This window comes from Anopheles darlingi, chromosome 2 (genome assembly GCF_943734745.1).
Source record: "Anopheles darlingi chromosome 2, idAnoDarlMG_H_01, whole genome shotgun sequence".
In the NCBI taxonomy this organism is placed as follows: Eukaryota; Metazoa; Arthropoda; class Insecta; order Diptera; family Culicidae; genus Anopheles; species Anopheles darlingi.
In genome coordinates, this window is record NC_064874.1 from 8,005,001 (window position 1) to 8,032,500 (window position 27,500).

The following is a 27,500-nucleotide window of genomic DNA, read 5'->3' on the forward strand; positions in this document are numbered from 1 at the left end:
CCAAAGGCAGAGTAGAGAAATCGCGACTAGTGAAGCAGGTGCTGAACATTTTCAGCGAAGAACTGAATATTTGTAAGTTTGACGTGTTCCTCGAGCGGTCCACTGGTCGGAACTTCCATGCAATTACTTGTTCCTTTTGTAGCGGATATCGAGAATCAACTGTCGGTCGCCAAAGCGGAGGGTTTGCTGCAAGAAAGCAGCACGCCGACACGTCGTAGCAGCAACAATTCGAGGCCATCCTTCACACACTGGTATACGCTTCCGGCATGGAAAGAGTACACATTTTTTGCCGATCTGCACGATCGATGGTGCTACGAATGTCACACGTCCAAGCAGGAGAATATGGTTAAGTGCTGTACCTGTTTGCGCAGCTTCCACACCCAATGCGTGAAATCGTTCCTCGAGAAACAACTCGAACTGGAACGCTTCGTTTCGGATAAACGTATTACCTTTTCATCGTACGGTGCGACCGGCAGCCGCTCCGCTAGCCGTCAGTCAGACCAATCGCCCGTCACAACGGTAACGACTGAACATGAAAGCACCACTTCCACGATGGACGGTTCCGAGTCGCCTACGGTGGAACCGAACGTGGACGTGAGTGTGGCAGAACACGAGAACACGGAAGATGGAGAGAAATTCCGGAGCACATCTGACCCATCACTACCGGCAAACAGTGTCAAGCAGGAGGATTCCATCGAAACCATCCCAATTTTGCTCGCCGATGGAGCACAGTTTGTAGGCGTTGTACGATCGCCTGATCGGCTGTTGAGCCAGCGTCTCAACCAGCCACCCGTAAAGCCAGAAGATGATGGTCCGCTGGATCTGCAGGATAATGAGGATATGATGACGATAAGCTGCTTCCCCTGTCGGCTGCTGCAGAACCCGTCGAAACTGAAGACTTCCAAGAAGGAGCTAAATTATCTGTTGAATTTCATAGTGAAATCTCATGAATCATGGGTATGTGGAATGGAAACGGCGTCAGTCGCGCTTTCCCGGATGTAAGAACACTTTTGCTATACATTGTTATCTTCTGCAGCTTCCTGGCGATACTTTCTCAAAAAATATGTTGGCGAAATCGCGCAAACCACCACTAAATGAAACCACGATCGAGATCTGCAAAAAGATGATTCTGCGCCTCCCCAAAACAATGGCCAACATTCACGAGTCAGTTGCGCAAGAACACTACACAACGATCGAACAGTTTCTGGTTGATCTACGGGATATCGTCCACAATGTGGGCATCATCTATGGGGGTAAGCGAGTGGCAATGAACGAAACAATCGCTCATTACGCTGTGCATTAACATCTCGTCTACTCTCGCCGCCTCTTTCACTCACAGCATTATCGGTGGAGTACGATGCAGCGCTGTATCTGCTTGCCAATTGCCAGTACGATAGCGAAGAGCTTCGTCGATGTACGGACTGTTTCCGGCATTCGAATGAGAAAATTGAACCGCACTGGTTTGCGCGACCTTGCACCTACCGGCACGAGGTGGTGTTTGCCAAGCAGAAGAGCTTCCAGTACTGGCCGGCAAAGGTTCTGCTGGTTACGAACGACAAGTACGACGTGCGCTTCTTCGGGAACCCGCACTCGCGGGCCCTGCTGCAATCCCAGTTCGTGAAACCGATCGACTCGGATCAAGCGATGCTCAAGATTAATCCGAAGCGTCCCGGGTTCAAGCAAGCGATGCAAGAGCTTCATATGTACCTGGCGCTACAGGATGGGCCGAGACAAAGCTTTGCATTTGGGAACACGTCTTCCCATATTGCTGCGACCGAAACCGGACCTCCTGCAATGTAAATTCACCTTTTTCTTTGGTCAGAAGTCAATTGCATTCTGCTTGATTAAACCAAACGAATTGCATCATTTCAGTGCATCACCATTAGTTCCAGTTGGGCCGGTTCGTAGCGGCCCAGCCAGAGGAAGGCCCCCGAAACGACGGCCAAGTTCAGCCGTAGCCAATAACCTGCGGGCAGCGAAGAAGACGACCAATGGCCCGCTAATGCAGGTCAACGATACCAACGTACCCATAGTCGCCAACATATTTGTATGTGCCATCTAGGGCATCTATTTCAATGAGCAGATACAACTTATTATTCCTTTTTTCGGTCTTTCAGGATGAAACGGCGCATACACGAAACCAAACCACGTTCGTGAATAATAACAACATCACGGATACGGGCACACCATCGTCCCTCGGTAGCAGCGCACCAATTCGTTTGCCCCGAACGAAGCAAAACCTCAGAATGCAGCAGCGCAATACCGATTGGGTAAGGAGGATTGCGAAGTTTGTGGTTTTCATTCCAAACACTAATTCCCCTGCTTCTCTGCGGTTCTTGTAGGTAAAAGAGAAACTTGATCAAGCTCGTGATCTAGAAACTGCCAAAAATGTGGCCATACAATTTATCACCGATATGAGATCGAATATGATTGAGAGGGATCAACAGCTACGGGCGGAGATTGAAGAGCTCAAGAAACGTTGCGCGGAAGCGAAAAGAAAACGATGGGTATGGTGTCCAGTGATCCAAGATTGCCGTGCCTTGGTTCACAAACGGTTGCAATTAGTCAACGCGTGTTGTTCTAATCATCGGTATCCTTCGGTTTTTACCCTTCTCATTTAACAGTGTAGCGCATGTGAAAAAGAGGCCTTGCTGGAATGCTGTTGGAACACGGCCTACTGCTCGCAGGATTGCAGACACAAGCACTGGGCCGAACATCGCAGTACGCACATTCAGCAGGCTACGACGCGAGTGCGTCAGCAGGCCTCAAAGTGAATCTTCTTTTTGTTCCTCCTTTATGTGATTTTTTTCCTCATATTTCTCACACATCACACTCGGAAACCAATGTGGTCGATGGACCTCCCCCTCTCCCTTTTGTGAAGTCACACTAGTTTTAAGAAATAATTCGTTTCGGAATAGTTAGAGTGGATTTTTTTAGTTGAATGTAATGTGCTGGTAATTGAATTACGTCCAAATACACAAGCGTAAAGCGAAAAGTCCTTTTTGGCCCTAACTGATTCTAAAATAATTCTACCTATGTTACACCTGATGCGGCACAGCCCCCGGCCAATGCTATCGTTGCAGTGCACTGCCGCCTGATCCGGCTGCTGAACTGATTGCACTCGTATCACCACCAGTGCTGCTACCGGTGCCGGACACCACGAGACCTTTTAATCGCTGGCGTTCAACATCCCTACGCACGCCCTCGTGCAGTCTCTCGCTGTTGTCGGGATTAGAAGGCTACATTAGGCGGGAGAGATACGAAGAAAGACACGCGCACTCACCGGTCCGCAGCCTGGCTGTAGTGCACGTAAGCAATCAGACCGCCGCTAGCAACACAAGCCGCCAAAAAGGTTACTTTAGCCGTCGTCGACATCGTAGAGTGTCTACCTGTCGGATTATCAGGATAAATCGGGATCGCACTCTTTCTAGTATCCTTACGACACTAAAAACACTACATCGGTTTGACAGTTGCGTCTTGCACAATCGGATTGTAAACAATAGGTAGCGGCCAACTTTTTCGTATTTTCGCCCTGGGATTTAAAATTTCGTCAGCTGATTTCAAACTGATAACTTCATTTTAACGCTTCAATGCATCGATTTTTATTAGTTATTAACGCATACACCCAAATTCTCAGTCCTTCACAATCGAAAGCAGTTGCTTGGTAAACCAGACAAATGGGCAACCGACCGTACACTTATGCAATAGCAATTCTCATAATATTAGATAAAGACAGATTTTATAAAAGGTCGAAAAAATGAGTAATTTGTGGCTGCTCGCTCTGTAAAACGCCTCCTACACCCACCCCTCCCCTTCCCTTCAGTCCTGCATTTCAGTCCATATGAGATCACTCAGCTCGTGGCCATCGGTCCATTGCAGCACCTTGGCAGTGTACTCGTAGCTCAGCTTACCGATCGCACCCTGCAGCGCATCGTAGCAGGCGAAACCGCGTCTCGTACACGCATAACCATTGCGGCCAAGTCGCAGCATTGGGCACACATCGTTCTTTCCGTCCCCGGCGTAGAAGATCTTCTCGTACTCCACGTTCCGTTCTTCGCGCTGCCGGCGCAGGAACTCGTCCAGGATCTTGCCCTTGCACAGGTTTTTCGAGCTGAGCGAGCATTCCGTCTGGTAGTGATAGGGGCGCAGCTCGAGCAGTCCGTTGACCGGATCGAACTTGGCCGGGTTGGTGAACACGGTGTGGATGTAACGGCCGATATCGTTGAAATCATTCCACAACCGGATGAATTCCGAGTTCGAGTCGCTGATGATGATCACGTGGAACCCGTGGCGCACGAGATTCGTTATGCACGCCTTCATACCCGGCACTTCCGGAATGCCGCGAATGGCTGATCCGATGTCCATCGGTTGGAAGCCAGCCTGATGCAGCAACCGGAACACGCGCTGCATGTACGGTATCCAGCCGCAGGAGCGCAATATACTGCGTACATCCGGTGGTACACCATCGGGGCCGAGCAGATCCCGCACTACGATATCCGTGTTGTGTTCGCACACCGTATGGTCGAAGTCCAGTACCACTAACCGCTTCAGTATCTGACCCGTGCGGGAAAACATTTCCACCACCGGACCCGTTGTCCTTCTATTACAATCCACACAAAAAACCACAGACACACACGCACTAACAATCCTGATACTCCGATATACAATATGCAAGCAGTCCTTACAGATGGCAATCGGACTGTGGAGCACGTTTCAACGTTGAACTACCCACGGTGACGGAACTGGCGGAATCGTCCCGTCGGTTACTAGACCTCGAAGCGTGTCCTCAAACTGTTTCGTTCATCCTTTTTACGTAGTCCTACTACAGTGGCTTTTGCCCGTCCGTTGCCGTTCTATTTTGGATGAGAAAGTTCATTATCGAAACAGACAGCAACCATCACAGCAGGCATGGGAGGGGCAGAACCACCCCAACCGAACAACAAACGTGTCACGCCGGTCACAGTAAATTTGTGGTTTGTTTGTCGTGGCTGCCAGAAGCAACAGTAGCAGCAGGCAGCAGCAGGTTCCCGCGGATCGGAGATAAAGGATGACGTGGGGGTTGGTCGTGAGCTCAAGTGTATCGCTCGATTACACTTACCCTTACCTGGTTTCGTTGTGGCGTAGTTGAGGAAAATGGATACCGTGTCGAGGAAACGGGACGTCGTAAGCAGGTGGCAGGGTCTGGGACGCGCGGAGCGAGTGATGAGTAGGTTTTGTTTTGATTTTCGTTCCTTACGAGCTGCTTTCGGTTCCCTGCTGCTCCTCCCATTACCTCTGTCGTCTTGACATCCGATATACAGTGATGAGTGTTGCTGTAGTACTACCATGACTGCATACTACGTTTTCGTCGCCATCTAAGTATCAGTCTCTGGAATCTCGGTCATATGGGGGATATGGGTGATATTCACTGATCTGTGAGTCAGCCATTAGCAGCCATTACCTTCGAACATAATATGTTCGCTGCTACTATATCGCTGGTTTATTGAGGCTAGTAAAAAAATGTTAAAATATTTCGTCTTACTTATGACTTATGACCATACGCTTATCTTCAGATCATCATTTGCCGGCAGATACGAGTGCTTGATTGAATTCGGCCACCTTGCCCCGGATGTACTTCTCGTTCTGAGCGATCTCCTCCAGGAAGGTGGTACGGAGCTGCTGCAGATTCGGCAGATGGTCACAGTCCCGAATGTTCAACAGCGATGTAAAGTAGTTCTCCCAAATGGCCTTCTTGAAGTAGCGCGGCATTGCGCTCTTAATCTGCCAATTGACGATCTGCTTCTGCACCTGCATGTACTTGCCGAACAGCATCACGTGTGTCGTGCCGGCTACACCGTACAGATCCGGCTGATAGGTCCACGGTCGGTTCTCCATCATTTCGATGCACGTGAAACCCTCTGTAGTGACGACCTGGAGCAGTGAGAATAAAATAAGCGGTTTAGTTTGAAATGTTTCGTAAATTCCTTTTCCTCCTCTTCCGCTGTTACCTTGTTGAACTTAACGTCCTCCTGAAACAACTTCATATCGATGCTAACTCCAAAGTCGATCAACTGAATGCACGGTACTGTAGAGCCCATTACGATGCTGTTGGAACGAATAATAAAGATACAGTTGCTGTTAGTGTACGTTACCATCGTGGGTATGGTTTGCAATATTCAGTACTCACGGTGTCATTAGGAGGAAGTTGTCTGGCTTGATGTCGGCATGTATTATCTGGCAGCTGTGCAGATGATCGACGATCGACAAGATCTGTGCGGAGAGTATCATGGCGATGAACTCGTCTACGTTTCGATTCGTAGCCTTGTGGATCGTGTTGCACACGTCCAGCAGATTACCGTAGCGCGAAAATGGTGACACAAAGATGCTCGCATTGTTACCGATGATGGCGTAGTCGATCGGCATAAACCCATGAAGCTGTAAAAAAGGGTAAATCGATGATTGAAAAACCATATCCATGTAGAACTATATTCCATGGTCTTACAATGTCCGGATTCGGTATACGGCTACGCAGCTCGAGACAAATGTAATACTCCCAAAGGTTGGCTGGTCGTTCCTGTTTCAAGGCGAATTGTTTACCCGTACCCACTTGATTGGCACTACATCAGCACGATAAGGAGGAGAAGATAATCATTCAAAAATAAAATATAAAATAATACAAACGGTGTCTTTCGGCGGTACTTACCAAAAGATTGTACCATAGGTTCCTTGCCCTATCTTGTGATGCACCTCGAACATTATGCCATCGTTTACCTCGATAAGGGCGGCCTTTCTTAGTGGTTGCACTTTGTGGACCGTCTTGCAGGTGGTTACCTCTTCCAGATAGCTCGTAAATTCTAACCGATCTAGGAACGCTTCTAGCAGTTGTCTATCGAATGGATCAACATTATCCGACTCGACGTGTGCATTGATTTGCTGCATTGTGCAATCCATATCGATCGCCTTCCGCTGATACTCGTTGTTAGTAATCGGTGCGGCGAGGTATTCATCAACATCATCCCATCTCTCCGCATCCTGTGAGATCACGGGCCTTGGATGATAGATCGAGACATCGGCATCGAACTCGCCGACATCCGATTGAGCTGCGTTCGGTGGTCTAGTAATTGTCGGCGGAGGCATCAGTAGACTCGCGCTAGCGGTACTAATACCACCGCGCACATCCGCTATGACCAGTGAGGAGGCCGCAGATATAGCAACCGGTGCTGCTGGTACCATGGTAGGTCCAGAAGACTGCTGTTTGGGTGATGGCGTCCGGAATCCTTCCTTGATGATGGTCGAGTTCATCGCAGGACGATTGATATTCAGAGAAAACACGGCCGTATTGATATCTTCCATCGAAGCACGATCATCTCGCTGGTCCGTCGACGCTGCCGATTTCATCGGCGGTAATGGTGAGGTAAAGTCATCCAGGTCAATTTTCATAACTGGTGCTGGATTTATCGGTGCTGGTGCAGCGCTGTAAATCGAGAACTTTGGCAACTCAAGACTGACGTCCAGATTGATCGAGTTCTCTACCTTGATCGGTACCATCAGTGGCTCCGGAGATATTATTTGCAACGGTGCACAAGTAACGGAAGGAGCTCCTCTTAATTCAGCGTCGCTGGTCGATGGTGTGGGCTTTCCTTTAGGTTCCGGTGTCTTCATGAGATCACTCAAGTTGAATGAACTTCGTGGCTGAGTGGAAGTGCCAGTACCACTACTGCCAGGGCATGGTTTGGAAGCGGTTGCCTTTGGCGAGAACGTCGTATCGAGCAGATCCAGGAAGGAACCATTTTTCTTCGGCGGAGGCTGACTTTCCGGTGGAGACGGAATGGGTTTAGGGGCAACTTTTTCGCTACCATTGCTAGCAATGGAACTAGCCGCGGTTATTGCGGAAAGTGGCTTCACGAGCGGAAGCGGTATGGTATTCGTACGCTCTGTCCCGAGGCGGAATGAAGCCATTGAATTGAACTCTATATCGCGCTGCACCATTTGCGAGATATTGCGCTGGCCGGTGTAGGTCGGATCATCGGCCAAATTGAAAAAGCCTCCCGTACCGGCACTACCCGTGGTACCCGCCGATGATGATGGTGGTGTGGGTGTTGGTACGGCTGCATTGGAACGTAAGATCAATTGATTCTCCTTATCGGCATCAGGTGAAGGTTCATTAGCAGCTGCCGGGCCTGTCGGAATATCGCGCCTCAACAGTAACGGCATGTTGGCCATCGTTTCCGTACTGTCCACGTGTATGCAGAACACTCCTCCCAATTTACTCGTCACCGGCGGTTGTTCCGTCGGATAGGGAACCTTGAAGACATTCTCCTTTCCTTGTTGAAGTTGCTTTGGAGAAACACGGTGGATGTCATCGTTTGGTTTAACACCCGGTGTCCCAGCGTCGATCGTTTCTGGTGAAAGTGGCTGAGATTCAACGGGGGACTTTGTGGCAGAGGACGAACCGGTGGTACTTGTTTCCGTGCGTTCCATGATAGTCGAAAGCTGTTTGTTGCTATGCGTACTATTACAAGCGGAAGATCCGGATATGGACGGTGGTGTCATACTCTCCAGTACAGGAGGGACATTTTCATCATTGACTTGTCCTGCCTCAACCGGAGCACCCATTCTTGGCAGATTTTTTCCGCCATCACAGCCACCATTCTCATTCGGCTCTTGTTCCAGGATCGGTTTATCATCATCCTCGAACACAACCATACGCTTAGCAGTTCCACGTGCTCCTTCGCTACCATTGGGCTTGTCATCTGAGGCATGCGCTCCAACCAAGAGCGGCTGTTTGCTGATCGGACCGAGCGGTGTGCTGATGTTTTTAACGAAGAAATTAAACATTTGCGTCGAGCAAGAATCGTTCGGGTAGTACGACTGCTCCGGAGCACGTTCAGTTCCGGTCGTTTTCGCTGCGCCCGCCAGAAATCCATCGCCACCTTCTTCATCGCTATCTTCCACGAAAATGTTAACTTTTGGTGAGACAATCGGAACGTGTGGTGTAGCAGTCTTGGCACTTGGCATTGCTGCAACCATCTCCCCATCGTACGGAATGATGCTTTTGGCAGGTGTTGGTTTGGTATCTTCCCGTTTGCAGACCTCTTGCTGAAGCTCCTCGTTCGAGGTACGCTTACGGGAAACGGATTCCTGTCTATCGGGATCACTTTGCCGGCCGACTTCCGTACGAGATCGATAACTCTCGTCTTCCACCTCCTCCGCTATACAACTTGCAGCCGGTCCTTGCTGGACGTGGCCCGATGGATAGATGGAACGTCGTTGACGCATTTTCGGACGTTGTCCATTCTCCCCGGCGACCAGTGCTGGTGCCATACTGTACCGCGTGGGACCCATAGATATGCGCTTCGATTCGACATGCGTTTCATCCATGTCAACGGGGCACACGTCGTCATGGTACCGTCGATCAACTCCGACTAGGATGGAAGAACAAAATCATGATTAACGAATTTATGTCAAACGATAGAGATCGCGCGTGACTTACTCTGGATTCTACCCTCGATCCACTTCGCTACCAGCAGTTCCTCGAACGATTTTTCTTCCTCACTGTTGGCGTACATCTCCTGCAGTCTCGTTTTAATGTTGGGATCACAGTCGCCAAGCGCAGGATTTCGTATCTTTGCTGGCGCAATCGACTGCGCGGTCGCAGAACGACGATGTAGCGGATGCAAACGGATGCCATATTCGAATCCGCGACCCCAAACAAGACTCAACGTTTCCGTGAGTTTGTTCTCGATTTGCTTACGCTCAAAGTACCGGTAGGCTCGTAGTTCCTCCGGGGAATATTCCCGCTTATTGCCCGCCTGACAGTAGAGCCGTATCTTATCGTACCTCGGGATAGCCCTTTCGTTCGGATCGCCAACACAAACGCTCAGATCAAACGGAGTTTGCGGATTATTACGGCTATGGAACTTGCTCGATAGCTGCACTCCACGGTTGTAGTTGTCTACCAGCAGCGGAACTGGTTCAAACTTGGATTCTTCATCCATTGGAATGCTGAATGATGGGGCAACGGATTTGGCGAAAACGCTCGATTTCTTGTGCGTCGACGCCGAGTGTGATTTTGCCAAACGGGCCGCCTCGATGATGTTTTCCGTCTCCGTGTGAACGCTGGAGAAGGGATGCACGATCGAGGGACCGGCATCGCTTTCATCACGCTCATCGCTAAACACCAAAGCACTAGTCGGTGCATTCCGAGTCCCATGATTGGCAGGCATGTTCTCTTGATTCACGATGCCCGGTTTGACGCTTTTCACGGCCAGCCCAGTACGAATGCTGCCCACATGCTTTTTTCGTGTCGTGCGTAAAGAGGTCAGAGCCGTGCGTCTTTCGGCGAGCGATGTTTGGAACTTCAGTTTGCTGCATTCGTCCTTATGTAGCATTCGTTGCGACATCGAGAATCCGAACGCCGTATGAGCCTGCTCTACCTCTTCCCTCGGCTGTGCACCGGCTGCCAGACCCCTTTGGAACACTTCCTCCGTTTTGCTGAAATTATCGGCCGCATCGTAGTAGTAGGCCCAGGCAATGTAGAGCTCCGCGCACAGTGTGCCAACGCCGCGGGCGAACAGCTCACCGTAAAGTTCCTCCGGTTTCGGCTGAGTGTCGATCTAAACAGGAACCATAAACATGTGAACTCGAACGTTGGGTGGTCGGAACAGAGTGACCTCTGCAACTTACGTATTTAATGCAAAGTTTAATGAAACGCCGATCCTGCATATACCTCGGATCGTTTTCGAACTTTTGCACACAACGGCGAATCGCATCGTTCATCAGGGCCGGTTTTGTGTTGCTTGGATTGGTTTGTTCGAACCACTGCACGTACTCGAACCAAACGGACAGCGGATCGTCTCCATCGTACTGTTCAATCGCTTCTTCGTGCATCCTTTGCAGGGGAATACGGACAAGGGAATAGCATCATTTTTTTCCATGAGACTCCATGTTGGAACTTTCGGGGTAAGCGGATACACCCGCGCTGCGGCACTGAATACCTACTTTCGATCCTCTTCCCAACATTCCGGCGAAACCAGAGCATACTCCAGTTGTTCGATGTTTCTGCCCGTACGCAGTGGTTGAATGTTTTCCTTCGTTTCTTCCAAATCCATCGTGAAAACTTACAAACTCTCTAGTACTCGGTTTGCGCGTTTGCTTTCGTTGCTTCACTTGCTTGTTGTGCGTTGGTGACGGTTTGGTTTCAAATGATGACAGCTTGCTTGATCAGCGCCCAAGATCACTATAAATCGATGCGCACATTGCTTAGCAACTAAATTAGGATGTTTATGGGATTTCGATTACTTTTGCTGTAGATTACAATCTTTTAAACATAAAAAAGAACAAAATGCATCATCGCGTATGTGCAAAAAACATATCGGTGGTAAAATTCGGGGAAATTTTCTCTGCAAGAATCCATACCAGTAAACTATATGCATCTTGACTATTCAGCAAATCCGCTGAATTTTGAAAAGCGCGTCCGGCCAAACAAACAAACTAGATCGAAACAGAAAATTAAAAAACGATTTCAATGGCGAATTCAATCGGCAGTTTAGGTAAGTTTATTGCGATCGCCGTGATTAGGTGGAAATCGTGTGCTTATTCTTTGCTTTCCTATGCTAGATACTACCGAAAATGTGGCGCACAACGTTTTGGAAACACTGCACGCTAAAGCTGTGGAGATCAAACAAACGGTTTCCGAGGACGCGCAATTAAGGCAAGATGCCCTAACCGACCTCCAAGCGGTGGTGGAAAAGCTAAATGATTTGGTCATGATGGAGGCTAAGTTGAAAGCGAAACAAATGGCCATCTCGGCGAGAGGTGTTTGCAATGGTAGCGCAAAGACGAGTAAGATCACTTCACAGAATCCGAAAAACCACGGACAAATGTTGAAGGATCTTGAACGATTCCTAGGTCTTACCATCCACTGTATCCCCGAACGGAGAATGTTTGAGGTATACACATAATAACACATGCAAGACCACAAACTTAACCCCGTGAACACGTTCTCCGTGTTTTGTAGATACATTTTTCAGATACTCGAAACACACGATTGTCCTTTAAAATGAATAGGAAAGGATTGGACCGTAAGCACTAGAGCCCTCTTCGCTTCCTCGTGCGGTATAAGACTCATAAACCCCCGTTTCTCCCCCTCTTATAGTTGATAATATGTATCCGCAGCCTCGAAACATCGAAGCAATTCGCAGGCATTTACGCGATACCAAGGACGTGATTGGCTTGCTGACCGTTTTACGTAGAAGACTAACGTTTGGAACAACAACCGTTCCGTCCGCCGTGTGTGAAGAGGCCTAAAGGTAACGGATGACGACTGGAAAGAGGAAGAGATTCTGCACACATTTTACTTGTATATGACGAAAAATGAAAGATAAATAACTCTTTATTTCTTCAAACCCGCACTCTCCTTCCTTGCCTCTCAATCGAATATCACATCTCACGAGGAACCAATCAACTTACACTGCCTTACGCAGAAATGTTAACCGTGTGTATCCAGTCCAGCGCACGACGGATTCGCTCAAGGCGGGCGCGAGCCAGAAAACTACCAATCAGTAGATACTCGGTGTAAGTACGCCGGCCCCTGCTATCATCCGGGATAATGCGCAGAGGACCCTCGCACAGGATCTTGGTCGTGAGGCTGAGTAGCCACTGCAAAATTTCATTGCTGGACGGGGAATGGCCATCTCGGAGCCATTTCGAGGGTGACCACAGAAACAGTTGCATCACATTTGCTGCCACATCCGGACTCAAACGCTACAGGTGAGTGAAAGACGAATGATTGGTTGTTAACAAGTAGTTGAGCTGCCGCTGCAGGTGCTGCTTACCTTTTTGGGATTCTTCTGCAAAATATTCATTACTAGCAGCTGGATCAGCTTGGGTACCTCGGGGTTTAGAGCCGGCAACATATCCTCCTTATAGCTCGAGTTCTTCAGTGCCGATTGCTGTCGATACGAGAAAACGTTAACATCAGTAGTACGGATGCAGTGTTGCCCGGGGCCGCTCTACAACTTACCTCACCCGAGTAGAAGGGGTTGTTATGGCCAAAGATTTCGTACGCAATGGCACCGCACGCCCACAGATCCGCTTTGCTGTAGTTTAGCTGAGCGAAGGTGCTCGCCGTTTGATTGAAGATTTCCGGTGCCATCAGCGCCACGTTACCTCCCTTATCGATCTCGTCCGACGTGTACGGGATCCGCAGCCCGTGCTCTTTGTCCGCAATGCAGCAACCGAAATCCGACAGCACTAGAGTTGGTGGCATATTGGGTCGTTGCTCGATTAGGATGTTGTCCGATTTTAGATCACGGTGAGCTACACCGTGTCGGTTCAGATGCGCCACGGCTTCCAGTAGTTGCGCAAAGAGCAGAATGCGTGTGCGCATATCCAGCGCGTCATGATGCTGGAACAGAAGATCTTTCAAGTTCCCATCGTACCGCTTCATTAGCAGGAAGAGACTCATGTTACGACCGTGACCGTCGGGATGGAGACGCTGTGGTAAGGCCATCGGGTAGAGCGTAGTTGACATGGACAGATCGGGAACCTGGTCACAAAACACTCCATACATTTCCACCACATTCGGGTGTGGCGGCAGGAAGTTTGTCTTTTCGACCAAACTATCGAAAGTAAGGAAAAGAATGCGCGTAAAAGACATCCAGAGTCATGTGCCCGAAGGTCAGCAAACATTTCAACATTACCTTTGCTCCCAAGCCGTATCGACGGTTCTACGTTTTGCCGGTACCGTTTCACGGTACATTGCCTTAATGATGGCCATGGCGTTACTCTGGATATCGTAGTTAAACATCATCTTCAACGCTAATGGGTACTCTACATTGCCGCACCCATCCGTTCCTTCCGTAGAGAGGGGCTTCTCATCCGTAAACTCATTGTAAAAGCTCTCCGAAATAGTTCTAGCACGCGTCTCACTATTGAAGCGGACTTTACGTTCACTGGTGGATACTTTTTTTGCACTCGCAGTAATGGCTTCATTGGCCATCTGTTGCAGTGCCAAACCGGGGCTACGTTCTGGTGGTAGAAAGACAGGCAGAGTATCGTTCCATTCCTCAGTGTCCACAGAGGTAACGGATGCATGTCCTAGCGATGATGCGTCTGTGCTAGCGGAGAGATCGCTTGGTGGTTGTTCGTCATTCACCGCTGGTTCCTTCAGTGAAGCAGCATAAACAACGGCGCAACACCCTTTCGCGATTGGTGGCCCAATGTTCAGCTGGTCGATACCGAACTCTTCATCCAAGCGAGATTCAATATCCTTCTCACCAACCCTCTGCTGGAACTTGGACATGGCGTGCTGTTCGAGAAAGTAGAAGACAATTGTATATAATACGTAACCTATGTTGTGATGGGAGGATCCATACTCTAATTTCCCAGCAGACACCCTCCAGCTCGTCGTTTTTTGTAAGTACTCCATCGCCAGATGCCAGGCTGACGCCAACGAGTGCAAAGAAGGGTGTTGAATCGCCGTACAGCAGCCTGCAATGAGGAAATGAAATCAATCCAACGGTCCTGCTTCTACTGACCTCGTTGAAAACACACTCACTTTTTTGTCGCTTGCAGGCGCAGATCGACCGAGTACGGGTTGGTGACGCGATTCAGCACATTATCGATGAACAGCCGGCGCGCCTGGTTACCGAACCGCAGGAAGCTGTTGCTCCGGAACTCGTTGATCCGCAGATCATTCCTGAGCGTTTCGTTGAATGTGTTCACTTTGACGCCGTCGCCCGGGCCCGTCCAAGCGTTGTTGGTGTGGATGTTCCGCTTAAGATAGCCTTGCACCAGTAGGCGACCATGTTTGTACAACCGTGTAGTCAGCAGCCGAAAGGACATTTTGCATTAACCTCCCCACGGATGCAACTCGTGTTTCCTCTGCTGTCGCTTCTTGTTCTTGTTCTTACGGGACTGCGCACCTCCCACACACCCGAACACCCTTTCACCCGGTCACTGTGCGAGTGAAAATGGCGACGTACTTTATTCGTTACGTTATCTCAGTAAAAAATACTCGAACGATCGTTATGTGTCTCAAATAACGTTATGTGATGGGAGCCCAACAGGGCACAGTACTTTTGGAGTGGTTCTATTGCAGTCCCGGACACGGTAATGGGTTGGAAAATCCACTTGAGAACGGAGCAAAAATTTCGAGACGGAAAAATTTTCTTCACGAATCAAAACACAAACACAACCAGCTGAGCTGTCACCGAGGAGCATCTTGTTCGTGTCGAAGGTTCTAGGTGAACCGCGACGCGAACATGATGGTAAAACAGCTGTTTGCCTTTCGGGTTTTGGTCGCCGGAAACGCACGTGCAATAACTCTTTAAAAATGCACTCGTACCTCCAACAATGCAGAGGAGTTCTCCAACGTGCGGTAAGAATAATGTCACAATAAACATGCAGTCCCTGGGTTGGTTCGTTACTCTTCTCCGTCTTTCCAGACACGCAAAACAGTGGTTATCGGTAATGAGAGCTGTGATCTGGATTCCGCCGTAAGTGCCCTGGCTTTTGCATATCACTTGCACTGCACACCGGAACTCCTAGGACCACGGCATACGAAGGATACGGCCATAATCCCCGTTCTAAACGTGGTGCGCAATGAATTACCCCTGAAAACGGAGGTCACGTACTATCTGAAGCAGCAAAAGATAGCTCTAGACGAGCTGATTTGCAGCGATGAGGTCCAGTGGGAAAATGAACCGGACACTCTGGACCTCGTGCTAGTGGATCATCATATGACTAAGCTGACCAACCATCGTATTGCCGGGATTGTCGATCATCGTCCCGTTGACGGTGCTGCACAGTTCAAGTCAGACGCGTTCCGTACCATCGAGTTGGTTGGCTCCTGTGCGACGCTGGTTGGCAGGGAGCTGATGAAAATCTTCCAGGAAAACCAGGTATCTGGGTATGCGGATGCCCTCGAGCTTTTGTATGGTACGTTTGCAGCAGTACTTTCGGCTGTGCCGGAACGTCGAAATTTGAGAGTACTAACACGCAGAACATTTGGATTTTATTGCTTTGCAGGTGCCATCGTGTTAGACACGGTCAATTTCTCAAAAGAGGCAGATAAAGCTAAACAGCTCGACCATGAAGTGGCAGAATTCATCGAGAAGAATGTGAAGAATATTGGGCCCCAGGATACCTTTGCCTATCGAGAATCATTATTTAAATCCCTCGTGGCGGCACGCAGTGACATATCCCAGCTCAATGCATATCAGCTGCTTTTCAAAGATTTAAAGATATTGAACCAAAACGGTCGAATCGTATCGCTGCCCGGTTTTCCGATGGCAGTGCAAGAGTATCTCAAGCTGAGCGAATGTAGTCAACATGTGAACCAATTCGCGTGCAGCACTCAAAGTAACGTAGTACTTCTTCTCGGAATGAAGGTCCTTCCCGACGGAAGCGTTCGACGTGATATAGGCATTATCCCGATTGACGATAAACCGTTGGCAGAAAAGGTATTTATTCGATATACCTGACCATAGGACTGAAAGGTTTGCTTAATAAGGTTCTGATTTTTTAATTCTACAGATAATTTCCGCTCTGCTTGAGGACAATGCTACAAGTTTCGGATTAGAGCGAATTGAAACTGATTTTGCGAACGGGGCAGTCTTTTTCCAGCAGCACAACCTGAAGGCATCTCGAAAGCAATTAATACCGATCGTCAAAAATGTTCTCGATATTTTGTAACAATCGAAAGACCGTAACAAATGTATGAAAGACCATTAAAAAAAATTTCCTTAACTGTATTAAGTAGTAGGAATGTTCTATCGTTGGTTTGTTTTTGATTAACTCTAATCAATTTTTAATTATCATTTAATTATCATTTCAAGATACTCCAAAGGGAACTATTGTGAACGATGAAAGTCTATTTTAGCAGCACATTTTACTATCCCGACAAATAGGCTCCATTTTCCCTGAGCTATTTATTGATAGCGTACCATTATTGTGATTAATCCAGCACGTTAATATTACTCTAGTCTTATGGTTTCCCTTATTTGGCGTCACTAGTCAATACAATTCGACACTAGGGATTTCACCACGTACTCATTAGTTACTCAGTAATGTTGCCCAGTGCTGATGGAGTCGTTCTGTTTGTGCACTTACTTCTTGGTGGCCCAATTTGGAGGGATGAAATTGAGGCGTGTTTATCACCAAGAACGCTCCTAACGGTCTTTTCAACTATAGCCAGCATTATCCTTTTTGCTTTTGCCATACTGGATTTAAGAACAATTCTCTACAATCAGGACTTGGTAATGGGTGTGATCGACCTGCTGATGTTGCTTGGTTTGGCCTCGACACTATTTGCGCTACATCTTGCGGCCCTAGCAAAGTACCTACAAAAACCACGAAAAACACTTTTCCGCTCCCTAACCGACATCGATGGACATTTGTATGCTCTGGACAGGTATCGGCTGCCACCGAAATGTGAAAGCTACCAGTGTGTAATGGTCCTGGGTGCCTCGGTGGTCACTCTGTTTTTTTATCTTTTGGCCAATTACTATCGAATGGAGAGGGCGAATGCAGTGGTGCTGGCATTTAAAGCATACGCCCTATTTGTGATCGTTCTGGCTAGTGGTTTGTTCCTGGTTTTGTGCCGTCAGCTACGATTTAGAATCAACTGCATCGTAGCGCATTTACACAAGATGATTAGTGCAGCTTCAAGGTGTGGTAATTCGAAGGGAAACACACTTCCTACGACTTACAAGGCACCGGTAATGTTGCACCGTGATTTTCGATCGTTGGCAATAGTTCAAACGGAGTGCTTCAGGGCAGCGGATTCCTTGAACAAGGATTCTGGTTTGATGAATTTGTCCTTGTTCGGTAAGTGATGTGTCCAGGAGAACCATGAATACAGGCGGTATCTCATGCTGAAACGTTTCTGTATATATTCACGTAGCTTTGATCTTCTACATCCTCACCTCCAAAAGTTTTCAACTGTTTTACGTCAGCTCAAAACATTTATCTAAAACAGATCATGGGTTTTCGTTCACCGAGTTCCTGGGTAATGCGATGGTATAATTGTTGTACCTTCTAGTACGCGCCAATATAGTGAGTAACTCTAACCTATCCTATGATTCTAGAACCTGTAGTGCTGCTGATGTATGCTTTTATCTACTTAGCGACTGCTACATATTTGGGAGAGTCAGTTTTAAGAGAGGTAAACTCAGAAAACATACTACTTTAAAAAATTTAAACCCACCTCGTCGTCCTACAGATGCAGTTGGTGGTGAATAATTTGCACAAATTCGAGTCAATGCAGGCAAAACCGTTGCTGTATCAGTTGGACCGAGCTGATGACGTCATAAGCGAGGTAAGGGGATAAGGACCCGCGCAATGACTACTGTTTCTCTAAAATCATGCTCCTCATGCTACAAGTTTTCGCGCAAACCATGAGGCAAAGAGGAAACAAGTCTTGAATTATGGCTGAAGCAAGGAATGCATGACGTCATACAGACTGAGTCATGCAGCATGAGTCATACTATTCACTAATCATCATTTCTTTGATCCTTTTTTCCTGCGAAAGCTAATCGAACAATTAGGACACCAGATTTTTCATCAACCGGTCGGATTGACGGTGAATAACTTTTTCCAAATTGATCTCAAGTTTTTCCATCTGGTAAGTGTTGTCTACGATCTTTTGATTGCAATGCAAAATGTTTTAATAGAGTATTCTAATTTCTGGTTATTAATTTCTATTTTTCTTTTTCGAAGATCATGGCGTCCGTCGGTACCTATCTGATCATTCTTCTGCAGTTCGATTTTAACAATTAATCAGTGAGCCACTCTGTTGATTAAAAATGGTTTAACACAATAAAAATGATGTAGTTTGTTCATTTGCCATACGATGGTGCATTTATCAAACAAATCGACGACATCTATTTACTCTGGAAGCTACTCTGGAATATGGAGCTCTCTAATGGCGTGTAAAATATTCAAGGAGCAGTTCCTCTGATCAGCACTTTGTCAACATGAGAGGTCATACATATCCCGCATGCATATTTCATTCCAGACCATCAATCTGCACCATCTGTGCATTAGGGCAGCTAGAAGCAATTGAGGGAACCCCGAGCACAGTGCAAGATGCGTTACGGTGAGATGGAAGAGTTTGTGAATCAGGGTGTGTTCAAGTTGTTTGGTATGAGGCCCATTTTTGAAATTCAAAGTTCTAGCTTCTGGAAACCCCTGGTCAATGTGTGCTACCAATTGACACTTCTTGGTCTGCTGTTTGCCTTGCAATTCTTCATCTACCGGATGCACCTGCAGCAGGATTTTGCCGGTTGGTTCACCAGCACCAGTAGTCTGCTGACGTGTTTCGTGATCCTCACCCAATCGTTGGTCTCATCGGGGTCACTTACCCGATTGCTGCAGGAGCTGCGAGAAATCGAATTCATCGTCGAAACAACGTTTTCTACCGGCAAGGCTTCACAGAACGGATCACGTGGGCGGTACAGCAGAACATTTTACGCCCTGTACGCTATCGGATTGCTCCGTGCGGTCTTCCGTACCATTCTAATGATTCAACTGAACGTACGGTCCTTCTGGCTCGCCCTATTGCTTCTTGCACCGGCACTGTTCATCCTGGTGCGTGTCAATCAGCAGGTCCAGCTGACGGAACTGATCGGTATACGGCTGGGGTGCATTGCGGACGAACTTTTGTTGCTAACCGGTTCTGCTAACGTTGGCGCGATGGTTCAATCCAGCAAATCGACAAAAAATGGCTCCGTAGGTCATAAAATGCACCCTCACCGTTGCCACTCTGTGGGTGTGCTACAGCGGACGAGTTGCACTTTCGGTCGGTTGCAAGACTGCTTGCGCGTTCTAAACGATACGTTTGGTTGGTCGACCGCGGCGATCGTCGTCTGTTATTTCATCTTTATCACATTTCAGCTGCGATATCCGCTCAGTCCGCTTCCTCTTTATGGTACGTGAAGGCCATGGCCATCGAATCATAAAACCAAAGGCCCGTAAAGCCCAGCTGTTTCTCTGGAGTGTTTAATGTGCTTAAACACGCTCATTTGCTTTCGCTTACAGCATCGCTGATCGATGTTCTCCATGCGATCGTTTTCCTGTTTGCGCTCTGTCACTGCTGTGCTGCTGCAGCGTCCAAAGTAAGTTGGTAAGCAGCGGGACCCTGAGTAGCCAAAAAGCATTGTTCTGCGCTAATATTCCAATGGCATGTTCACGTAGGTTGCCGATATTGAGCGGGCTTTGCTACAACCATACCACTGTCAGGACTCGGCTGCCTTACAGGATCAGGTCAACCACTGGATCGTACGTCTTCAGCTGCACCGCTTCGAGTTTACCGCCAATGGACTGTACACCATCGACTATGGTCTGTTCTGCTCGGTGAGTTCTTCGGTCCATGATAGTCGTGTTCATACGCAAGGATGTCGGATGATGATGTTTTTTTCTGACCACAACCACCTTTTTCTCTTTCCCATTTGCCTCTGGTAGACATTAGCGGCATCGGCGACGTACGTCGTTATCATGTTCCAATTCGACCAGAAATCTCCCGAAGTGGCCGAATAGAATCATTTGATGAAATTTTGAATCCTTTTTTCCCGTGGATGCAAGTGCTTGGTACCAACATTCGCTCATGGAACTGAGAGTAAAACAATTGTCCCAAGTGATTTCAATCTAGTTTAATCGCAGCAATCTAGTTTATTTGGGATCTGAAATGGCCAAATTGCTAAGGAATCACAATTATATAGCTAAAATAAATACAATTTAAATTGCAGGAACAAAGCTATTCGCTTTTCCAGGCTTTTAAGGGGCATTTTAGAATTAAAAACGAGGTACAACGAGTAATATGAAGTGTGCTCATTTGCATTCGAGATGAAAAAAGGAGTTTTTTTTATTAGTATATAAGAAGATGATTTCACAAATCAGTTTCAATGAGTACGTTTTTCCTGGAAATGTGTTGGTACATTTTGCTGTAATTTCGATTCCTCTATCGACGATGTCGACCCAGCAACCATCGAATACATCCGAGTAACGAGAAGCCCACGAACTAAACAAAGTAGGCGGCCAACTGTGCCATCTTGTCTTTGGGCGGTTTGTTACGTCCGCGGCCACCTTTACCACCTCTGCCTCGGAAACCACGGCCACGACCACGACCACCCTGATTGCGGCGCATCTCAACCGCTTTGTGCTTTTCAACCTGCGAATACAGAAACGTGAAATGACGTCAACCGGCATCAGGATAGCCATATTATTCTGAGTTCAGCACAGCAGTTTCTTACCAAAGGAACGAAGTCGGCAAAGCAGAAAATGCATCCTTTCTTCTCCGTGACACCATCAGCGAAGGGAGTCTTCTCCTGTTTGTACAAAGCGGTGACCTGCTGTGCGCCACACTCCTCGCACGAATCTGTAATCCCACCGACCACACCCAACCACAGGTAAGTGTTTGATGGAGTACAGACGGAACAATCGACTTACCTTCCACCGTCACCTTGGTAGCATCGTCGAAACAGTTGATGATGACGTCACACACGTTGCACACCAGACGCCACGTTTTCGGTGCCATCGTGCAGTCCAGCACTAGCACACCACGGTCACACTCGAAGCAGCTGGACACTCCGAGCAAAGAAAGTGAATGAGCACACGTTGGATGCGGGCAGCTGTTGCAACCGGAGCTCTTCTGCATATCCCTGAACGGTGGATGATTGTAGCAGTACGGACAGAGGGGAAATGCTTTACCCTTTGCACCGTTCGTCGATGCAACCAGCTCGAAGTCATCCAGTGGACATTTGTACTCGCGATACAACCGCACAATACCCTTCACCGGCAGCTGGTACGTTTCGTCGCACGTCGAGCAATGTAACCGCGGCGGTTTCGTCTGAATGTACTTCATGTAGCGGCGGCACTTGCCACACCGGGACAGTGATTTGCCGGAGGAGCAGAGTGACGAGAAGGTTGCTTCGAACAGCATATCCATGTTGCTGATGTTCTGTACGAAATAGAGGAACTTCAGACGGAAAATCTCGACCGCATGCTTCAGCACGAGCCGAAAGTCGGCTGAGCCCTGCGAAATGAGATTCAACTGCTGCTCTACGGCGGAGCGCATCGTTGGCAGCACCAGCTCGGGGTCGATCTGAAGTTTAAACAACGGACAATGTATCAGCCCACAGGAATAAACGGAATGATTTGCTGAATGATTGCTTTATCACTTACTTTCTGATAGCCGTGTACCAGTACAATCCCTAGACTCGTTGGTGTCAGTGTACGGCCACCTCCGACCGTAACGTAATTACGCTGGCATATGTTATTTATGTGCACCGGAATCGACGCATCCGTACCGATGCCGTGCTTTTCCATCAGCGAAATTAGCTCCGATTCAGTGAGGTAATCTGGTGGACCGGTTTGACTTTCCACAAGCCGAATATCGTTGATCTTTACCTTCTCATTCGCCGTGAACTGATGGCCGAGCTCATTTTTAGCGAAGCTTTGCCACGTCATGACTTTAGTGAATCCAGGATCAAGCAACACGCTCGTGGTGGCAGTGAAAAGTTCGCCTCCGATGCGGAACTTGGTTGTGTGCGAGCGATACTTGAGATCGCGCGATACCGTACCGAGGAAGTGGCGACAGATGTAATCGTAAATGCGCCAACAATCGCTTTCGAGTTCGTTGCGCGTGGCCAATCGCATCGGTGTGATAGGAGGATGGTCGCCAGCATCATTGCCTTTCTTCGGCGATGTCATATCGCGCGCGATCGCTTTCGCTTCCTCACCGAACTCATTCGACGGTTGCAGCATACGTACTACACCACTGTCCACATGAAAGTAAGAAAAACCGTCATTAGCGTTAGCATAGCGATCACAAAGTGGTTCTTAACTTACACTAAATCAAAGTTGGCCGGATACTGGGTGGTTTCCGTTCGAGGGTAACTGATGTATCCACGTGTATAGAGTCTGAAAAGCGAAGAAAATAGGAAAAAAAATCATTCCATGTTCGTGGGCGGGAACGCAGTTATAATCTCACTTTTCAGCCAATTGCATCGCGGTATGAGGTCCGATGCCTAGGCCGGCACTCGCTGCACGCATCAGCTCGACGGTATTAAGAGCCTGTGGCCGAGCACGTGTCTGCTCTTTCGAGGTGACAGCCTCAACCCTGGCGAATGTAAATCAAAATCAAAGATAGCTACTAATTAAGTAGGCTGTGGTGAGGTATGGTTCACACAAAGATACCCAAACTTACAGCGCTTCCTTGTGTTCCTTAACTTTGTTCAGGTAAATGCAAGCGATTTCCTTATCAAACACGCGCACCCGCTGCCAGTCGAGTTTCAGCTCCGGATTCTCGCCTACCGTTACCTGTACGTACCAGAAGGTTTCCGGTTTGAACGTTTGTATCTCGTCATGCCGCTGCACGCAGAAACCGAGGGTCGGAGTTTGGCACGGTCCATACGAGATGAGCGAAGCATCGAGATCCGCGTACTTGCCCTGGAAGAACTTCGTCTGGAAGCGCGTGAAGGCACAGCCGATACGCAGATCCAGCTCCTGCCGGGCGTCGACCGATTTCGCCTCGTTCTCGTTCGGGTGAATCAGATTGTCCATCGCGTACTTGATATCCTTGTCGGTGATGGCGGAGAACTTGGCCCGGAACGTCACACGGTTCGAGTGCACGTTGTGTATCGAACCGGAGACGGCCGACATTACCTCGAAGCAGATGTTCTCACCTTCCTTGTCGCAATCGAGCCACAGGATCAGATAGTCGCATCCCTTCGCTTCCTGGGCCAGGAAGGCGGGCATGCGTAGGCTAGCCGTTGCCTCTTTTTTCTCGGTCGGACAGGCGAACAGCTCGGCCGGATCGACGCGATCCCACGAGTTGTACTTCCCCACGAACTCCAGTCCCATGATGTGGCCGCACACGGAAGTCATCTTGAAGCGAACCGTTTCCCCCCGGAACTGGCCGGTCCACTCGTGCACTGAGCAGGCATTGTTCGAACCTTATACCGGAATGGGATGAAGAAAGAAGGGCGTTTTGAAGCGTGATTGATCGGGGTGATGGTGGACCGACTGCACTCCGTCGTGGTCGTGGCGGGTGGTAGAAGATACCTTTGCGAGACGAACACTTCCCGTTGCTCAGGATGCCGGCAAGCGAAGCCGCCAGCGATGGTTTCTCGGCCACCATCAGTGCAACCCTCATCGTGGAACTGCTTAATGTAACTTCTCGATAATACTTTCCGGACGGAGGGCTCGGTGTATCACCAGCAACGATCGAATCTGGCCGCCTTTACTTGTTGGTTTAATAAATAGGAGGAAAAGCGGGCGGCGTTTTCTTTTGCCGTTTTCCTTTTCTTTTCCCTTTTCGCAACGCAACTGTCAAACCATGACTTCACGCACGCGTCCCGTTGGCGCCGGGCTGTGTTCACGCACCGTTCGAGAAATAAAATAAAGTAACGAATTAATTTAACAAATTCCTCCTTGCTTAGCAGTATTTAAATACCCTTTTAGTTGGAATACATGTCTCCATTTTTATTGCGTTAATTTGGTTTTGTTGGTAGTGTTGTAATAATTATTGGTCCATCACTAGCTCCTCAATTGATTTTGCCGGCAGAACGTTGGCGGGGGGCCATTATCAGCTGCGTAGTGTGGAAACGAGTAAAGTTAAAATCCTCAGCCCAATTTTAATTTGTATTTTGAGTCGTGAAGGTTATTGCCATCAGTAGAGCGTAAGTACCGCCGCGGCTATTGGGATCTTTTCCATAAAATCCCATATTCCGCTGATACTCGTCGCGCATAATAATAAACCTTCCTCCACTCGTCCGGGCGGGTTCTTATCTCGCTCACCTAACACAATGCTAGAGGTTACGGGAGCCGCAAGGAAACTTGTCCGTTCCTATCACCTTCGCCAGTTGTAAATTTGTCGTCTTTCGTTGCAGATTTATAGACCGCGAGATCATCATGCTGCGCTTGTTGAAACCATCCGCCGTCCGTTGTGCGTTTTCGTCGGCCACCGGAACGGGCTGCCGGCAGTACTCGGTTCCGGCACCGAAATCTTCTCCCGAAATTCTCTACACCGGGGTGGGATACGACGGATGTGCCGGTTTATATAGTCATCGTCTGCGGGGTGGCTAGTTTTAATCAAGATCCTTTTTCCGTCTCCAGATCTTCATCAACAACGAGTGGCACAAGAGCTCGAGCGGCAAAACGTTTGAAACAATCAACCCTTCAAACAAGAAAGTGATCGCTGAAGTCCAACAGGGATCGAAAGCAGACATCGATCAAGCGGTCATTGCTGCAAGAGAAGCTTTCCGGTAGGTTATGGCATTGCCAAACAAACGTGATAAATGTTTTAAGAAGATTCAATTTCCTGTCTCTTTGCTAGGCTCGGTTCGCCATGGCGTCGTATGGATGCATCGAAGCGCGGACAGTTGCTGTATCGTTTGGCGGATCTGATGGAACGTGATCGCGTTTACTTGGCGGTAAGGCTCGGGCCAATGAGCTGTGACATGTTTAGCAATACAAATGCGTCTCTTTTTCTCGTACACACAGAGCTTGGAGACATTGGACAATGGCAAACCGTACTTCATGTCGTACAACGCGGATGTGCCGATGGCGATTAGTAATCTGCGCTATTATGCCGGCTGGGCCGATAAGAACCACGGTAAGGTGATTCCGATGGACGGAGAGTTCTTTGTGTACACGCGCCACGAGCCGGTCGGTGTGTGCGGTCAGATTATTCCCTGGAATTTCCCAATTCTGATGGCGGCCTGGAAGTTCGGTCCGGCGCTGGCTACCGGTAACACCATCATTCTGAAACCGGCCGAGCAAACGAGCCTGACCGCGCTGTACCTAGCGCAGCTCACGAAGGAAGCCGGTTTCCCTCCGGGTGTTATCAATGTCGTACCGGGCTACGGTGATGCCGGTGCAGCGCTCGTCAACCATCCGGATGTAGACAAGGTAGCGTTCACCGGGTCGACTGAGGTTGGCAAACTGATCCAGCAGGGTGCCGGAGCGAGCAATTTGAAGCGCACCACTCTGGAGCTCGGTGGCAAGAGTCCGAACATTATTCTGGCCGATGCGGACATGAAGCACGCCGTGGAAACATCACACTTTGGGCTGTTCTTCAACATGGGTCAGTGTTGTTGCGCTGGATCCCGTACATTCATCGAGGACAAGATCTATGATGAGTTTGTGGAGCGCAGTGCAGAGAGGGCACAGAAGCGCACGGTCGGCAATCCGTTCGATCTGACCACCGAGCATGGACCACAGGTCGATAAGGAACAGTACGACAAAATTCTCGGTCTCATCGACACGGGCAAGCAGCAGGGTGCTCGGCTGGTGGCCGGTGGTGACAAGGTTACCGATCTGCCCGGCTACTTCATTCAGCCAACGGTGTTCGCGGATGTGCAGGACGATATGACGATTGCGAAGGAGGAAATCTTCGGTCCGGTGCAGCAACTGATTCGCTTCAAATCGCTCGATGAGGTGATCGAGCGTGCCAACAACACCGATTATGGTCTAGCGGCCGCCGTTTTCTCGAAGGACATCGACAAGGTGAACTATCTGGTGCAGGGGCTGCGCGCCGGGACGGTCTGGGTGAACACGTACAACGTACTATCGGCACAGGCGCCCTTCGGTGGCTACAAAATGTCGGGCCATGGTCGTGAAAACGGTGAGTACGGTCTGCAGGCGTACACTGAGGTAAAGAGTGTGATCACGCGTATTCCGGTGAAAAACTCGTAGACTTGCTGCCATGCTCCTTGATCAAAAGCATTGTTTCTTCAGGGGCGCGATTCGTGCACAAAATACCGGATTAAAAATGATTGTATAACGGTCAACAATTTTTGTATAACATAAAATGGTGCATATTGCAGAGAAATAAAACATTACAAAGCATATTTTAACTAACAAACACATAGTTTGTAGCAGGAAATATTATTGTAATAACAGAATACCATTGACTCTTCTTGAAAGTGATCGACGACGGTTCTGCCCCCACCAACACTGACAAGCAGTGTTAAACAGTCCAGTAAATTAATCGTAACGCGCTTCTGCGACTGGAGAACGACTACAGTTGGTAATCGCGATATCGATAACAGTTGCATTTATCGCAAATGGAGCAAATGATGACGAGTTTATTTTCGGCTCGATTGTGATAAGAGCAGCAAAGGAGGAAATCCTGCATACTCAATGCGAAGATAAGCACAACGTTTAGTATAAAAAACAGACAACATTGCATTAATTTATTTAATTATTATTTCTCTTACGTACAAAATCAATCAAAGAGGTCACCGCTGCTAGTGTCGGGGATAATTGGTTGTATGTAGTTGTTGTTTGGCGTTGCCGCTGCGCCCCACTGGGACAGCAGCCATCTTTCTTACTAGGTATAGCTTATCACCTACAACAGATATGAAATCGACATAAAACAATCGACATTTTGGTTTTCTCTCTGGGCGAGCCATGTTGGCACGGAGGCGTTCTCGTAAAATATATATATATGTATAATATATATGTGTGTATGTATATAGGAGTGCAACAAGTTGGCTTCCCGCGCAATTCCCCTG

The 27,500-nt window shown here is 48.4% G+C and overlaps 10 protein-coding genes across 15 annotated transcripts in view; 4 read left to right on the forward strand and 6 right to left on the reverse strand.

The window, feature by feature from the left end:
• Positions 1 to 2,984, forward strand: part of LOC125951122 (zinc finger MYND domain-containing protein 11) — a 3,186-nt gene extending 202 nt beyond the window's left edge. Inside the window, exons 1-8 of the mRNA XM_049679724.1 lie at positions 1 to 72; positions 143 to 957; positions 1,037 to 1,253; positions 1,340 to 1,796; positions 1,873 to 2,047; positions 2,118 to 2,270; positions 2,343 to 2,507; positions 2,625 to 2,984. The exon at positions 1 to 72 is cut by the window's left edge and continues 202 nt beyond it. Coding sequence (XP_049535681.1) covers positions 1 to 72; positions 143 to 957; positions 1,037 to 1,253; positions 1,340 to 1,796; positions 1,873 to 2,047; positions 2,118 to 2,270; positions 2,343 to 2,507; positions 2,625 to 2,774 — 2,204 coding nt within the window. The 3' untranslated portion in view covers positions 2,775 to 2,984. The remainder of the gene's footprint in view (positions 73 to 142; positions 958 to 1,036; positions 1,254 to 1,339; positions 1,797 to 1,872; positions 2,048 to 2,117; positions 2,271 to 2,342; positions 2,508 to 2,624) is intronic.
• On the reverse strand, positions 2,901 to 3,416 carry LOC125951237 (uncharacterized). The gene is made up of 2 exons (XM_049679928.1): positions 3,284 to 3,416; positions 2,901 to 3,219 (listed from the first exon to the last, which is right to left on the reverse strand). The coding sequence occupies exons 1-2, from the start codon at positions 3,373 to 3,375 to the stop codon at positions 3,072 to 3,074; spliced, it is 240 nt and encodes a 79-aa protein (XP_049535885.1). The 5' UTR covers positions 3,376 to 3,416; the 3' UTR covers positions 2,901 to 3,071.
• A 403-nt stretch (positions 3,417 to 3,819) lies between these two features.
• On the reverse strand, positions 3,820 to 5,297 carry LOC125951206 (pyridoxal phosphate phosphatase PHOSPHO2-like). Of its 2 annotated transcripts, none has more exons than XM_049679871.1 (2): positions 5,105 to 5,297; positions 3,820 to 4,853 (listed from the first exon to the last, which is right to left on the reverse strand). In XM_049679871.1, the coding sequence occupies exon 2, from the start codon at positions 4,573 to 4,575 to the stop codon at positions 3,820 to 3,822; it is 756 nt and encodes a 251-aa protein (XP_049535828.1). In that variant the 5' UTR covers positions 4,576 to 4,853; positions 5,105 to 5,297. The 2 variants fall into 2 exon arrangements, with proteins under 2 accessions (XP_049535828.1, XP_049535827.1); XM_049679870.1 differs by having other exon boundaries at positions 3,820 to 4,988.
• Positions 5,298 to 5,468: 171 nt separating this feature from the next.
• LOC125951263 (uncharacterized) lies at positions 5,469 to 11,090 on the reverse strand. Its single transcript, XM_049679970.1, has 8 exons — positions 10,981 to 11,090; positions 10,666 to 10,870; positions 9,473 to 10,595; positions 6,683 to 9,404; positions 6,482 to 6,596; positions 6,167 to 6,414; positions 5,988 to 6,084; positions 5,469 to 5,910 (listed from the first exon to the last, which is right to left on the reverse strand). The coding sequence occupies exons 1-8, from the start codon at positions 11,088 to 11,090 to the stop codon at positions 5,557 to 5,559; spliced, it is 4,974 nt and encodes a 1,657-aa protein (XP_049535927.1). The 3' UTR covers positions 5,469 to 5,556.
• Positions 11,091 to 11,450: 360 nt separating this feature from the next.
• Positions 11,451 to 12,288, forward strand: LOC125951214 (uncharacterized). Its single transcript, XM_049679881.1, has 4 exons — positions 11,451 to 11,531; positions 11,599 to 11,930; positions 11,999 to 12,062; positions 12,137 to 12,288. The coding sequence occupies exons 1-4, from the start codon at positions 11,507 to 11,509 to the stop codon at positions 12,286 to 12,288; spliced, it is 573 nt and encodes a 190-aa protein (XP_049535838.1). The 5' UTR covers positions 11,451 to 11,506.
• Positions 12,289 to 12,359: 71 nt separating this feature from the next.
• Positions 12,360 to 15,145, reverse strand: LOC125951128 (serine/threonine-protein kinase Pink1, mitochondrial). Its single transcript, XM_049679735.1, has 6 exons — positions 14,540 to 15,145; positions 14,358 to 14,472; positions 13,683 to 14,290; positions 13,004 to 13,601; positions 12,816 to 12,932; positions 12,360 to 12,744 (listed from the first exon to the last, which is right to left on the reverse strand). The coding sequence occupies exons 1-6, from the start codon at positions 14,824 to 14,826 to the stop codon at positions 12,457 to 12,459; spliced, it is 2,013 nt and encodes a 670-aa protein (XP_049535692.1). The 5' UTR covers positions 14,827 to 15,145; the 3' UTR covers positions 12,360 to 12,456.
• A 71-nt stretch (positions 15,146 to 15,216) lies between these two features.
• On the forward strand, positions 15,217 to 16,737 carry LOC125951180 (exopolyphosphatase PRUNE1). Its single transcript, XM_049679831.1, has 4 exons — positions 15,217 to 15,361; positions 15,429 to 15,921; positions 16,012 to 16,445; positions 16,519 to 16,737. Exons 1-4 carry the CDS (start codon positions 15,317 to 15,319, stop codon positions 16,675 to 16,677), a joined length of 1,131 nt encoding a protein of 376 aa, XP_049535788.1. The 5' UTR covers positions 15,217 to 15,316; the 3' UTR covers positions 16,678 to 16,737.
• Positions 16,738 to 20,686: 3,949 nt separating this feature from the next.
• LOC125951113 (DNA topoisomerase 3-beta) lies at positions 20,687 to 24,284 on the reverse strand. 2 transcript variants are annotated; one of them, XM_049679707.1, is made up of 8 exons: positions 24,046 to 24,284; positions 23,189 to 23,936; positions 22,973 to 23,101; positions 22,831 to 22,902; positions 22,165 to 22,759; positions 21,430 to 22,084; positions 21,234 to 21,358; positions 20,883 to 21,151 (listed from the first exon to the last, which is right to left on the reverse strand). In XM_049679707.1, the coding sequence occupies exons 1-8, from the start codon at positions 24,134 to 24,136 to the stop codon at positions 21,002 to 21,004; spliced, it is 2,565 nt and encodes an 854-aa protein (XP_049535664.1). In that variant the 5' UTR covers positions 24,137 to 24,284; the 3' UTR covers positions 20,883 to 21,001. The 2 variants fall into 2 exon arrangements, with proteins under 2 accessions (XP_049535663.1, XP_049535664.1); XM_049679706.1 differs by having other exon boundaries at positions 20,687 to 21,151; positions 21,234 to 22,084.
• Positions 24,285 to 24,475: 191 nt separating this feature from the next.
• On the forward strand, positions 24,476 to 26,846 carry LOC125951149 (aldehyde dehydrogenase, mitochondrial). Its single transcript, XM_049679777.1, has 5 exons — positions 24,476 to 24,662; positions 24,873 to 25,014; positions 25,099 to 25,247; positions 25,319 to 25,415; positions 25,486 to 26,846. The coding sequence occupies exons 2-5, from the start codon at positions 24,895 to 24,897 to the stop codon at positions 26,677 to 26,679; spliced, it is 1,560 nt and encodes a 519-aa protein (XP_049535734.1). The 5' UTR covers positions 24,476 to 24,662; positions 24,873 to 24,894; the 3' UTR covers positions 26,680 to 26,846.
• Positions 26,847 to 27,165: 319 nt separating this feature from the next.
• Positions 27,166 to 27,500, reverse strand: part of LOC125951141 (PDF receptor) — a 19,363-nt gene continuing 19,028 nt past the window's right edge. For all 4 annotated transcript variants that reach the window (XR_007468768.1, XR_007468769.1, XR_007468767.1 and 1 more), the window contains one exon: positions 27,166 to 27,500. This exon is cut by the window's right edge and continues 479 nt beyond it. The gene's annotated coding sequence lies outside the window, so the exon portion shown is untranslated.

What these genes read in the sequence shown, in the direction of transcription:
- LOC125951214 (XM_049679881.1), top strand. Translation starts at nt 11,507, where the DNA reads ATGGCGAATTCAATCGGCAGTTTAG. An exon ending in GAATTCAATCGGCAGTTTAG is followed by an intron (nt 11,532 to 11,598) that starts GTAAGTTTATTG and finishes TTCCTATGCTAG; the next exon opens with ATACTACCGAAAATGTGGCG. An exon ending in CCGAACGGAGAATGTTTGAG is followed by an intron (nt 11,931 to 11,998) that starts GTATACACATAA and finishes CGTGTTTTGTAG; the next exon opens with ATACATTTTTCAGATACTCG.
- LOC125951149 (XM_049679777.1), top strand. Translation starts at nt 24,895, where the DNA reads ATGCTGCGCTTGTTGAAACCATCCGCCGTCCGTTGTGCGTTTTCGTCG. An exon ending in CCGAAATTCTCTACACCGGG is followed by an intron (nt 25,015 to 25,098) that starts GTGGGATACGAC and finishes TTCCGTCTCCAG; the next exon opens with ATCTTCATCAACAACGAGTG. An exon ending in GTGATCGCGTTTACTTGGCG is followed by an intron (nt 25,416 to 25,485) that starts GTAAGGCTCGGG and finishes TCGTACACACAG; the next exon opens with AGCTTGGAGACATTGGACAA.
- LOC125951180 (XM_049679831.1), top strand. Translation starts at nt 15,317, where the DNA reads ATGCACTCGTACCTCCAACAATGCAGAGGAGTTCTCCAACGTGCG. An exon ending in GAGGAGTTCTCCAACGTGCG is followed by an intron (nt 15,362 to 15,428) that starts GTAAGAATAATG and finishes CCGTCTTTCCAG; the next exon opens with ACACGCAAAACAGTGGTTAT. An exon ending in TGCCCTCGAGCTTTTGTATG is followed by an intron (nt 15,922 to 16,011) that starts GTACGTTTGCAG and finishes ATTGCTTTGCAG; the next exon opens with GTGCCATCGTGTTAGACACG.
- LOC125951263 (XM_049679970.1), bottom strand. Translation starts at nt 11,090, where the DNA reads ATGGATTTGGAAGAAACGAAGGAAAACATTCAACCACTGCGTACGGGC. An exon ending in TGTTGGGAAGAGGATCGAAA is followed by an intron (nt 10,871 to 10,980) that starts GTAGGTATTCAG and finishes TCCCCTGCAAAG; the next exon opens with GATGCACGAAGAAGCGATTG. An exon ending in AGGACGTTAAGTTCAACAAG is followed by an intron (nt 5,911 to 5,987) that starts GTAACAGCGGAA and finishes TCACTGCTCCAG; the next exon opens with GTCGTCACTACAGAGGGTTT.
- LOC125951113 (XM_049679706.1), bottom strand. Translation starts at nt 24,136, where the DNA reads ATGAGGGTTGCACTGATGGTGGCCGAGAAACCATCGCTGGCGGCTTCG. An exon ending in AAGGAACACAAGGAAGCGCT is followed by an intron (nt 23,102 to 23,188) that starts GTAAGTTTGGGT and finishes TACATTCGCCAG; the next exon opens with GGTTGAGGCTGTCACCTCGA. An exon ending in GCGATGCAATTGGCTGAAAA is followed by an intron (nt 22,903 to 22,972) that starts GTGAGATTATAA and finishes TTCGCTTTTCAG; the next exon opens with ACTCTATACACGTGGATACA.
- LOC125951237 (XM_049679928.1), bottom strand. Translation starts at nt 3,375, where the DNA reads ATGTCGACGACGGCTAAAGTAACCTTTTTGGCGGCTTGTGTTGCTAGC. An exon ending in TACAGCCAGGCTGCGGACCG is followed by an intron (nt 3,220 to 3,283) that starts GTGAGTGCGCGT and finishes TCCCGACAACAG; the next exon opens with CGAGAGACTGCACGAGGGCG.
- LOC125951206 (XM_049679871.1), bottom strand. Translation starts at nt 4,575, where the DNA reads ATGTTTTCCCGCACGGGTCAGATACTGAAGCGGTTAGTGGTACTGGAC.
- LOC125951128 (XM_049679735.1), bottom strand. Translation starts at nt 14,826, where the DNA reads ATGTCCTTTCGGCTGCTGACTACACGGTTGTACAAACATGGTCGCCTA. An exon ending in GTGTCTGCTGGGAAATTAGA is followed by an intron (nt 14,291 to 14,357) that starts GTATGGATCCTC and finishes TTTCTCGAACAG; the next exon opens with CACGCCATGTCCAAGTTCCA. An exon ending in ACCCCTTCTACTCGGGTGAG is followed by an intron (nt 12,933 to 13,003) that starts GTAAGTTGTAGA and finishes TCGTATCGACAG; the next exon opens with CAATCGGCACTGAAGAACTC.